At 39.3% G+C, this 12,895-nt stretch overlaps 1 protein-coding gene across 1 annotated transcript in view; it reads right to left on the bottom strand.

Moving 5' to 3' along the window:
- Positions 1-12,895, bottom strand: part of LOC147703161 (active breakpoint cluster region-related protein-like) — a 372,854-nt gene that overhangs the window by 57,460 nt on the left and 302,499 nt on the right. The window contains exon 20 of the mRNA XM_086931703.1: positions 12,625-12,759. Within this exon, the coding sequence (XP_086787829.1) occupies positions 12,625-12,759 (135 nt within the window). The remainder of the gene's footprint in view (positions 1-12,624; positions 12,760-12,895) is intronic.

Raw genomic sequence — 12,895 nt, forward strand, 5'->3', positions numbered from 1 at the left:
GGGACACAAAATTGGAAAGGGAGGTAGAAAGGTGTCACCAGAAAGGGTGGAAATAATTTCCAAGATGAATCCACCTCAAATAAAGAAAGAAGTCAGGACATTTTTGGGAATGGTTAGCTGCTGTAGAGAGTGGTTACTAAACCTTTCCCTAGTGGCTAAGCCTTTACTGAGGCTGACACATGAGGATGTGTCTGATCCGCTTCCATTGGACAACAATTGCACAAAAGCATTCCTAGAGTTGAAAGAGAAAGAATGTTGCGCCCCAGCACTAGGAATGAAAGTTTATTTAAAAGAAAATACACCAATTTGCAGTGAGAGGGAGGGCTGCACTCTCTCATTGCCTATTCAAAAAGATGACTGTGTTCAAAGCTCTGTGATGTATTGCCCAATGACCTTTGACCCTAACTTCACAGAAATGTCAGCAAATGATTTGAATTGTGATGAAACTGAATATGAGTGTCTAAATATCATGAAAATATGCATAAAGCCAAAATCAGACTTTAATTATGAATGTCTGAGTCAGCCCAACAATGTCCATTTTGTAGATGGCCCATGTTTGAAAGGTGACACATTAAAAGCAGCACATGCTGTGCTCCTTATACATTATGTTGTCAAAGCTTCATGGCTTTTTAGTAATTACCCCAGTCCAAAATTCGAAATTGATTGCGCTTACCATAACATGCAGTATATCTGCTCAAATGAGAGTCACTGTTGTCATGGGAGAGAGAAATGCTTATTCAGTTGCACACATTTGTGTTTTGTTAGCATGTACATTCTATGGAATCTTCACAGGTGAATTAAAAGAGGCTCAAGAAAAAGTTTTTGAAGCAGGACAACAGGGTTGTATCAGGACTGTTTTTGAGAAAAGTGACAACTGCATAGTGGCAAAAGTGTTATTGCAAAGACTGATGCCCAGGTATAGATTGCCAGTTTCTCTGAAATCAGATTATAATGAGGTCTCAAAGATAATGAGTGCAGAACAACAGATTGGACAAGGAATGGATTGCAGCTATCTGCCTGAAGTGTCAAGCATAATAAAGCATCACAATGGCAGCACTGAGTTACCTTTTGCAAAAGACGGTGTCCCACCAACACCAAAGTGGCTTGAAAATGCATATGCAAATGCACTTGTGGAAAACACTGAGGAGAACACTAGCCATTGCTGTGTAGATCAGGTTGATGTACAGTGTGCAGTTTCTCACCAGATTGCAGCTGCTACACAAGATCTGCATAATGGATGGTGCAACGGCTTTGGTCTGAGAGATGAAGTGGTGAATCATCTGAATCTGATCGAAGTGAAGATAAGAGTGAAAGGCATTGGTTGAAAAAGTGCATGAGATTGATGGTGCTCTGTCAGAGTTTCTCAGCACCTAAGTAGTCTAATTTGCATTGAAAAAGGTACAGAATGCCAATGAGCCATTCTGATGGCAAGCTGATGACAAAGAGAAAAGAAATGCTGAAACTGTCCTGTTGAATTCCTTTTTTATTATTTTAGTTACTTATTTTAAAGAAGACTAACTGTTTCAAGAAGCTACTTACAGAACTCTGCACTAAAACATTTGAGCTTGGCTGTATATGATCTGATTACAGATAGACTTGTGTTTGCCTTAGAAATAGATTTAAAATTGTTATATGCTCAGCTTTTGCAATTTTAAAAATAATTGTCACTTGTGAAAATGAAATATGTGTGATGAATTATAAATCAATTTATTATGATTTGAATCATCAGAAGGGTGGATTGATGGAGCAGATTTCATCTGCAGTCAGGCATTGTTTTATTTTTTGTGCTTCAGACAGACTGCATTTAAATTGCCACGCACATTTTGGTGCAAGTTAAAAACATGGCACATAAAAAAACATGAAAGTGAGGCCAATTCAGTCTGACATGCTTTTGCTGAATTAACATGTGTTTTTGCAATGTAGAGAAAAGTGGCCTTTTTAGCTTTGAAGATTAATAGAATGTGTTTCTCTCTTCCCAGCGCATCCCATGTAATCTAAATCCACTATTTCTGTCTAAAGAGACTTTGACTTGTTGCATATTTTGATAAATATTTTCAGTTAATAATACCTCTTTTTCTTGTTGTACATTGCACATTTATTTTGCATATTGTACATAAATAATAGAAAAACTGGTTTACACTAGTAGCTTGGCTAGGTAAACATTTATAAGGAGTATTAGTATGAAGTTGGGAAACATAATGTGCTGATTTACATGAAATTAACATTATCTTTTTGTTTATTTTATTTTTGGGGCCTACCATTAAATGGCTGCCTGTGAAACCATCAAAAGCTATGGCTTGCTTTGAATGAGAAGGGAGCATGCGCAGACTGTGGCAGCTTTCCTCATGCCAAGAAGTGAAGGACAGCTTGAACTGTACATTCTTCTGATTGTGCCAATGTACCAGCTAACTAAAGTATCCGTCCTGCTGCACTGAGAAAAGGAAGGAAGAATTAAAATGAAACATTTTCCCTAGTAAATGTTGCAAATGTTTATAAATGTATTATTCATGTATGCTTCTTTTGTTAAAACTGTTTTTTTGAATGCGTCAGGGTGATGAGAACTCATGCCACCATGACTAACCAATCAACATACAGGTTTTCCTGAAATGCAACATTTTGTGTAGTCTGCCAAAATTTTGTGTATAAAAACTGACAGGGGCTGGCTTTCTCAGCTCAGCTGGCTTCTAGGCTCATTAGGGGGTGTGTGAGCTCTTGAAGAGAAGGAACAGATTAGGCCAGACAGCCTATGGGTTAGGTACGAGAACGTCCCGGGAGATTGCTGAAGGGGAGGTGCGTCCGAGGAGACTCAGGGGGAGGTTTCTTGCTTCCACGTCATATCTTGGCACTGCAGGCGCATTCCTTTGAGGACTGGTGAAGGAGGGGCTATCTCACTCCCTGCTTGCTCTTTAGACACAGACAGACAGAGAGTGCAGCTGATTAAATAGAATTAGATGCTAAACTTCATGCTTTGACTAATTAATTAGGTCTGAAAAGATGTATTTGTCTTATGCATTTATTTCTCTTAATGGGAGATTTTTGCAAACTATTTGATTTTTGATTCGCCTTGCAAGACTATTTTTCTTAGAAACTCTTTAAGAATTTTGAATGACATTTTGCGCCACATTTTCTATCCTATATGTAATGGTTATATGCAGACTGTAAAATGTTCTGTATTAATGCTATTTTTTCTGTTTTCCAAATTCTGTAACTTGATTGATATTTTACTAATGAATAAAGGGTCAGAGAAAAATTAACTTTTGACTAGAAAATAAAACCCTTTAAATACTCAACAACTCTCTTTATTGGCTTAAAATAATAATTGCATTTTTGACTGTTTATGATTATTAAAGTCTCCTGAAGGTAATACATGGTGTGAAGGGCCCAACACCTTTTGAGCGGTAAATTAGAGGTAGCATGAGGGTTTTGCATTGAGAAATTACCAGAAGAAATTACCACTCCATCAGTTTTTGGTAATCAGAGGATGGTCATTATTGATTAGTTTGGTGATTAATGATTATTGATTTCACCATCAACTACTCAACTAATGGATCATTGACCTTAAGAGGGAAATTAAATAATTGCCCAAGTTAGATAAATGTCCAAGTCCTGATTCCTGACTCCAATGCTCAGAACCTGAAGACTGGCAAAGCAGTACTGAAAGGTGATGCAAGAAGTGGTGTGAGTATAAATAGGGTTGTGAAATGTTGTTAATATGCTAGCATGTATTTTTGAAGTGTTGAAAATAGTAAGGGTTTTTACTGTTGGTGACATTTTGCTCATTTTCAATTAATGGTGTTATTGATTATATTGGTAATTTCATAGGACATACTTTTTGGTTATTGATTACATGTTTTAACTCTTTATGTTAAGTAAGTGTCTTGTTCTATGTGTCTGAACACGCAGGTATGCACACCTGTGGAATCCCGGGAAGGAATAGCGGGTGGTAAATGGAAGCCACACTGCACTGAGGTTACTCGTCTGTTGGAATAGCACTGAGAAGCTAGGTAGGGCTGGCAGTGTTAAATTAGGGACTATTTTCTGTGTGAGTGATTGATAGCAAAGAGTTTGCTGGTGAAACTTTAGTCTGATATCACCTAGAAAGGGTCACACTGAAGGAGTAGCAGGTTCTTCTGAGCTTGATTGACAGCAAAAGGGTTCGCTGGTGAAACTTTGGCCTAAGATATATCCTGAAGGATAAGTCCAAAGGAGTAGCAGGTTCTTCTGAGCTTGTGTGAAGGGTAAGCGGAAGGCATTTACCTGTAGTGTTTGAAGAGTAAACGGAAAGTCTTACTTTGTGAGGGGTAAGCAGAATGTGTTACTCGCAGTGAATATAAATCTATCCTTTATTTAGCACAACAGACAGAGTAGCGAATGTATTTATGTTGTTACTAACAGATTTATTGATTAAGAGAAATATTGCAGTAAGATTTTGTGGAGGGTCAGTAGTAGGAGTAAAACTGACTGAAATTGAGACTGACAGCTTTGTAAAAGAGAAATTGCATTGAACTATTGCAAAAATGAAATTGTTTGAAGGCTTAAAGAAGCTGTTAGGAGGTAAAGTGAAAAATTCGTTTTTTATTGGTGATGCTCCTGAAGGAACACCTGTGCATTTTATGTCTACCAATTTGGGACAAAATACATGTATGTGGGTTCAACAATGGTGCAAGATTACTGAAAAAGAGGGTGTTTTGAGGTTTCCAAAAGATGGTACTTTTGAACTGCAAATTATTGACAAATTAAGGGAAGTGTTATGTGAAATAAATACACCATCTAAAGCTGCACAATTTGAGGCCTTAAGCATATGGGAAAAGGTAGCAAGAGAGAAAGCAAGTGAGGATAAAAAGGTAAAGCACCAAATGCCGGAGAAGAGAATTAATGATGATAAAGAGCTTCAAATAAATAATGATTCAGGTGATGAAATAATGGATGCATTGTTAACTAAGTGTCCACCACTTTATGTGGTTCCCATTAAAAATACTGAAAATAGTGTACTAGTAAGCACTACAGTGGCTACTGCTTCTGTGGAGCAGAGAAAAACACAGATTGAGAAAACTGTGCAAACATTTTATATTGACCCATTACCTGTTGATTCAGCACTGACAGTGATACCTCCAGGTGTTACTGCTTCAAATGTGCCTGATTCAGTCCAAGAATTGCTAACTGCAGATGCACAGATAATGCATAGAAAAATTATGACTGTCCCAATTAATATGGTCCCTACTGAAAAGGTTCAAAGAACTGCAGAAGGAGTGATTATGGCAGAGTTTATTTCAGAAACTCAGAATACACAGATTTTTGAACAGAAATTACCCCAAGCACTGAAAGGTGAGGGAAACATGGTATTTACAACATCTGCAGCCCCAAATAAAATAAATGTAATTGATAATGTTATTTTTCAAACCTGCTTAGAGGAAGCAGCAGTGATTAAAAATATTGAAAACATGGGAGAACATATAAACACAGGCCCTGAAAAAGAGAGACAGCGTAGTGTTTTAAATTCAGCACTTGAACATGGAGAAAATAACAGTCCATGCTGTTTAAATCATGAAAATGTGAACAAGTGTCAGGAAAAAGAATTAATTTCCCTGAGTAAGGAAACAGTTGCATGTGCATTAACTACACATAATGGCCCGACAGATTTGGCTCAAAAATATGAAACTGATGTTTTAGGAAGTTTTTCATCTCAGAAAGGTTTTAGGGTACATATGGATGATGAAGCAAATGAGAAAATGTGTTCTTCAGGAATGCAATTGCACATTGCAGAAATACAATATGTTTTTAAATGCAATGGGTTTGAAAAATTAGGAGACAAATGGGCAAGAAAACATGAGAAGAAAAAGAAACCACCAGACCTAGCAAGGAAACTGGAAAAGGAAAAAAAGCCACCAGATTTAGTTGAGAAAAATAATAAGCAGAATGAGGGAGAAGCTTTTGCTTACTCATTGAGAGAAATGGTGGGAGAAGTGCATTTTCATATGCCACAGAATAAAAGTGAACTTGCAGCATTTCTGAACACAATGCCACAATTGAGAGACAGAATTATGCTGTGGTACCCAAATGTTGAGGGATTTGTTGAAATTTTAAAAGAGTTGTGCATTAATTTGGAAATGTTCTTTTACATTGTCATGCAGACTGAATTGTGGTTTGAATCTAAAGTTTTGCAAAGGCCAAGTGAAGAGGCAATGAAAAGGGTTTGCATGAATGCACCATCATTTTCTGTTGTTATGGAGGAAAATATAGCAGTGCTTATTTTCCTGAAGGGTGGAGTGCCAGCAAAGGATGTTGCTTGGGTACAGATTAAAAGAACACAGGATGGAAGTAAAGTTGGTTTGGTTTGTAAAAATTCAGGTATGGATGTTGTACTGCTGGAAAATGTGTCCTTTTGCCATCTTTCTAGCAGATTTGAGCATTGGAAGAAGAAAAATAAATTTAAACATGATGCACAAAAACATGGAGAAATGCAGATGCAAAATATGCAAGCTAAGCAAATGCAAATGTCAGTTCAGAAACAGGTACCTATGGCAGGAATTTTCCAAGCAAAGATGGTCCCACAAATTATGGAAAAAGCTCAAATTAATTTAAATAAGGTGTCCAGAGCAAATGTGAATTTTTTCCAGAGACAAAATCAAAACCCAGTCCAACAGGTTGCTGTGTTTGAAAATGAGAGTTTTAACCCTCACAATTCTGAATTTACCAAGTCCATTGTGAAGGCAGTGGAAAGTCCAGATTTATTTGCAGGAGTTTTAAACAAAGAAATTATAAACCCAGTTTTAGAAAAATTTGCACCAAAATTAGGCCCATTTGAGGGAAACTGCAAAACTGTTGTCTGTGATTCAGGCCTAGCAGAAAAACAATTGTTTTGCAAAGTAAACAGCAGAGATTACTGTACATCAGATAATGTTATTTTTCAGATTCCTGATGAGGATGTACATTTTAAAATGGCCCAACAAGAAACAGTTGTAGCATTATCTTCAGAAAAGACAGTTGAAAAATTACCTTCTGTTTTTGAAAAGGTAATAAACACAGAAATAAGAGAGTTCACAGAGAAGGATGCCAGATTAATAAAATATGCAGAACATGTCTTATTAGAATTAGAACCAAATGACATGTATTCAGGAACACCATCAGTTGCAGAAATGTTACCAATAAAAGGATTTTTGATGGAATTGATTGGAAGTTTGTGTAACTTTCTGATCGCAGGCGCACAGAAAATAAATGAACAGAACAGAATAGTGCAGGAGATTAAAAGCATATTTTTTTCATGTTGTCCTGTGGTACCGAATCCAGCCAATATATTTTTTCATATTCCATGTGCTGAAGAATGGCTTACTTTTATTGATTTTTGCAAAGTCCATGTAACAGTGCCATTGCATGAGAATAGTCAGGAGTACTGTCAAAAAGAACATGAATACCTGGGACACAAAATTGGAAAGGGAGGTAGAAAGGTGTCACCAGAAAGGGTGGAAATAATTTCCAAGATGAATCCACCTCAAATAAAGAAAGAAGTCAGGACATTTTTGGGAATGGTTAGCTGCTGTAGAGAGTGGTTACTAAACCTTTCCCTAGTGGCTAAGCCTTTACTGAGGCTGACACATGAGGATGTGTCTGATCCGCTTCCATTGGACAACAATTGCACAAAAGCATTCCTAGAGTTGAAAGAGAAAGAATGTTGCGCCACAGCACTAGGAATGAAAGTTTATTTAAAAGAAAATACACCAATTTGCAGTGAGAGGGAGGGCTGCACTCTCCCATTGCCTATTCAAAAAGATGACTGTGTTCAAAGCTCTGTGATGTATTGCCCAATGACCTTTGACCCTAACTTCACAGAAATGTCAGCAAATGATTTGAATTGTGATGAAACTGAATATGAGTGTCTAAATATCATGAAAATATGCATAAAGCCAAAATCAGACTTTAATGATGAATGTCTGAGTCAGCCCAACAATGTCCATTTTGTATATGGCCCATGTTTGAAAGGTGACACATTAAAAGCAGCACATGCTGTGCTCCTTATACATTATGTTGTCAAAGCTTCATGGCTTTTTAGTAATTACCCCAGTCCAAAATTCGAAATTGATTGCGCTTACCATAACATGCAGTATATCTGCTCAAATGAGAGTCACTGTTGTCATGGGAGAAAGAAATGCTTATTCAGTTGCACACATTTGTGTTTTGTTAGCATGTACATTCTATGGAATCTTCACAGGTGAATTAAAAGAGGCTTAAGAAAATGTTTTTGAAGCAGGACAACAGGGTTGTATCAGAACTGTTTTTGAGAAAAGTGACAACTGCATAGTGGCAAAAGTGTTATTGCAAAGACTGATGCCCAGGTATAGATTGCCAGCTTCTCTGAAATCAGATTATAATGAGGTCTCAAAGATAATGAGTGCAGAACAACAGATTGGACAAGGAATGGATTGCAGCTATCTGCCTGAAGTGTCAAGCATAATAAAGCATCACAATGGCAGCACTGAGTTACCTTTTGCAAAAGACGGTGTCTCACCAACACCAAAGTGGCTTGAAAATGCATATGCAAATGCACTTGTGGAAAACACTGAGGAGAACACTAGCCATGGCTGTGTAGGTCAGGTTGATGTACAGTGTGCAGTTTCTCACCAGATTGCAGCTGCTACACAAGATCTGCATAATGGATGGTGCAACGGCTTTGGTCTGAGAGATGAAGTGGTGAATCATCTGAATCTGATCAAAGTGAAGATAAGAGTGAAAGGCATTGGTTGAAAAAGTGCATGAGATTGATGGTGCTCTGTCAGAGTTTCTCAGCACCTAAGTAGTCTAATTTGCATTGAAAAAGGTACAGAATGCCAATGAGCCATTCTGATGGCAAGCTGATGACAAAGAGAAAAGAAATGCTGAAACTGTCCTGTTGAATTCCTTTTTTATTATTTTAGTTACTTATTTTAAAGAAGGCTAACTGTTTCAAGAAGCTACCTACAGAACTCTGCACTAAAACATTTGAGCTTGGCTGTATATGATCTGATTACAGATAGACTTGTGTTTGCCTTAGAAATAGATTTAAAATTGTTATATGCTCAGCTTTTGCAATTTTAAAAAAAAATGTCACTTGTGAAAATGAAATATGTGTGATGAATTATAAATCAATTTATTATGATTTGAATCATCAGAAGGGTGGATTGATGGAGCAGATTTCATCTGCAGTCAGGCATTGTTTAATTTTTTGTGCTTCAGACAGACTGCATTTAAATTGCCACGCACATTTTGGTGCAAGTTAAAAACATGGCACATAAAAAATCATGAAAGTGAGGCCAATTCAGTCTGACATGCTTTTGCTGAATTAACATGTGTTTTTGCAATGTAGAGAAAAGTGGCCTTTTTAGCTTTGAAGATTAATAGAATGTGTTTCTCTCTTCCCAGCGCATCCCATGTAATCTAAATCCACTATTTCTGTCTAAAGAGACTTTGACTTGTTGCATATTTTGATAAATATTTTCAGTTAATAACACCTCTTTTTCTTGTTGTACATTGCACATTTATTTTGCATATTGTACATAAATAATAGAAAAGCTGGTTTACACTAGTAGCTTGGCTAGGTAAACATTTATAAGGAGTATTAGTATGAAGTTGGGAAACATAATGGGCTGATTTACATGAAATTAACATTATCTTTTTGTTTATTTTATTTTTGGGGCCTACCATTAAATGGCTGCCTGTGAAACCATCAAAAGCTATGGCTTGCTTTGAATGAGAAGGGAGCATGCGCAGACTGTGGCAGCTTTCCTCATGCCAAGAAGTGAAGGACAGCTTGAACTGTACATTCTTCTGATTGTGCCAATGTACCAGCTAACTAAAGTATCCGTCCTGCTGCACTGAGAAAAGGAAGGAAGAATTAAAATGAAACATTTTCCCTAGTAAATGTTGCAAATGTTTATAAATGTATTATTCATATATGCTTCTTATGTTAAAACTGTTTTTTTGAATGCGTCAGGGTGATGAGAACTCATGCCACCATGACTAACCAATCAACATACAGGTTTTCCTGAAATGCAACATTTTGTGTAGTCTGCCAAAATTTTGTGTATAAAAACTGACAGGGGCTGGCTTTCTCAGCTCAGCTGGCTTCTAGGCTCATTAGGGGGTGTGTGAGCTCTTGAAGAGAAGGAACAGATTAGGCCAGACAGCCTATGGGTTAGGTACGAGAACGTCCCGGGAGATTGCTGAAGGGGAGGTGCGTCCGAGGAGACTCAGGGGGAGGTTTCTTGCTTCCACGTCATATCTTGGCACTGCAGGCGCATTCCTTTGAGGACTGGTGAAGGAGGGGCTATCTCACTCCCTGCTTGCTCTTTAGACACAGACAGACAGAGAGTGCAGCTGATTAAATAGAATTAGATGCTAAACGTCATGCTTTGACTAATTAATTAGGTCTGAAAAGATGTATTTGTCTTATGCATTTATTTCTCTTAATGGGAGATTTTTGCAAACTATTTGATTTTTGATTCGCCTTGCAAGACTATTTTTCTTAGAAACTCTTTAAGAATTTTGAATGACATTTTGCGCCACATTTTCTATCCTATATGTAATGGTTATATGCAGACTGTAAAATGTTCTGTATTAATGCTATTTTTTCTCTTTTCCAAATTCTGTAACCTGATTGATATTTTACTAATGAATAAAGGGTCAGAGAAAAATTAACTTTTGACTAGAAAATAAAACCCTTTAAATACTCAACAACTCTCTTTATTGGCTTAAAATAATAATTGCATTTTTGACTGCTCATGATTATTAAAGTCTCCTGAAGGTAATACATGGTGTGAAGGGCCCAACACCTTTTGAGCGGTAAATTAGAGGTAGCATGAGGGTTTTGCATTGAGAAATTACCAGAAGAAATTACCGCTCCATCATAGTAACTGTGTGTTTTGAATATTTGCAGGAAGCTGTTGTCAGAGGATCACAAACCTAAGACCCCAAGCAGCGCTCAGAGTCTTGTGGGGTGGATCACCAGCTTCTGTGCGTAGATACTGGCCTGCATGTATATACTGCAGCTAAAAACTCTGTTTTGTACTTGCCTAGGTCATTGGCTGCTTGTGGTAAAACTCAGCACTGCTGCTGCTGTTGGTGAGTATTGTTCTCTCTATCCAAGTTATGGTCGTTGTCAATGCTGTGTTAACTTTTGTTGGTGTTTAGGTATGTATTTTTGCTGTTTTTAGGGTTGACAGTGGGTGTACTTGCCCTGTGCCACTGGGATTTTTAATTGCCTTGTTAAAGCTGTAGGATCATTTTACATACATTGGTCATGTTTTCTCCTTTCATGAGCAGATGCTCAAAGATGCATTCCTTGTTGGAGTTCATGGGTACTGCCCGGGCCGGACTTGGGAACCAAAAGTAGCCCTGGCAAACATCCTCAAAACAGTCCCTTCCCTTCATCTCCTCGTGCAATCCATCTCTTTCCATCCATCTACACTTACTCTCTCTCTCTCTCTCTCTCTCTCTCTCTCTCTCTCTCTATCTATCTCTCCTCCTCCTCACTGATCGATTTCTCCCTACCTCCCCCTCCTCTCTCTCTCTCTGTCCTTTAACACCTGCTGTATTTAACTTCAGGGAGCTGGAGGAAGGGACAGAGGCTCCAGCAGCGGCTGGGGCTTGCAAATTCTGCCTTCAAGGGTGTCAGCCCACAAGGGAAATGCCCGGAACAATAAAAGGCCTGTCTGGCCCTGACAGTCTTGGACTCAAAGCAGAAGCTTAACACGGGCTTTTCTGCTTTTCATTATTTTATGCTGATATTTTTCTTGTCTGTGAATTCCTGTTTTGTTTTTCCTCCTTGGAACTGCATATTATATCTGCTTACAGTGTGCACTCTAAGAACACCCGCTGATATTAGTAGGGGCAATCCCTTACAGCTAACATCACTCTGCATTCCTTTGAAATGAGAGCACCCCAAAGCAGTCACCACTTTGTTAAAACATTGCTAGCATCCTGCAGCAGTTCCAACAGAGAAAGTATCCTTCAGCAAGCATCCAATACCAGAGTATTCCCCAGCACCGCCATCTTCCCCCAGCAGAGCCATCTTCCCCCAACAGAACCAGCATTCTCAAGCAGAACCATCATCCCTCAGCAGAGTCAGCATCCCTCAGAAGTGCCAGCATCCTCTAATAGTGGTAGCATTCCCCCCTTGGAACCAGCATAGCCTAGAAGAGTCATCATTCCGCAGTAGTGGCAGCATCCTCAAATAAGGCAGCGTCCGTCAGAAAAGCCAAGGTCCTCCAGAAGAGCCAGTGTCCCCCGCAGAGGGAGCATCCCCCAGAAGAGCCAGCGTACCCTGCAGCGGGAGCATCCCCCTGAAGAGCCAGCGTACCCCGCAGCGGGAGCATCCCCAAGAAGAGCGAGCGTCCCCCGCAGAGGGAGCATCCCCCAGAAGAACCAGCGTCTTCCGCAGAGGGAGCATCCCCCAGAAGAGCCAGCATACCCCGCAGAGGGAGCATCCCCCAGAAGAACCAGCGTCCCCCGCAGAGCGAGCATCCCCCAGAAGAGCCAGCGTACCCCGCAGAGGGAGCATCCCCCCAGCAGGACCAGCATCTCTAGCCCTGCCTTGTGAGACCTATAGGTATGCACCTGTACAGAGAGTCAGTGGCCACACATTATTCCACTTACCTAGGGCTTGGGTGAAGTCGGCGAAGAGCTCGCTGCTGAGGAGAGGCTCAGGAAGGTCTCGCAGGTAAAGCTTCAGGCACCCAGCCACAGCGTGAACATCCATCCCGGACGCTCGCACAGAGGCCACCCTTGTGTCTGAGGATGCAACAAAGACGAGAACAACAGAGAAAGTTGGCATGAGAAAATGGAACAAAACTTGTCAGTAGTGATTGTATCAGACACCCAAACAGCATTGGACAACATCAGGCACTAAAGACCAACACACACTAAG

This window comes from Lissotriton vulgaris, chromosome 7, assembly GCF_964263255.1.
Source record: "Lissotriton vulgaris chromosome 7, aLisVul1.2, whole genome shotgun sequence".
Taxonomy (NCBI): Eukaryota; Metazoa; Chordata; class Amphibia; order Caudata; family Salamandridae; genus Lissotriton; species Lissotriton vulgaris.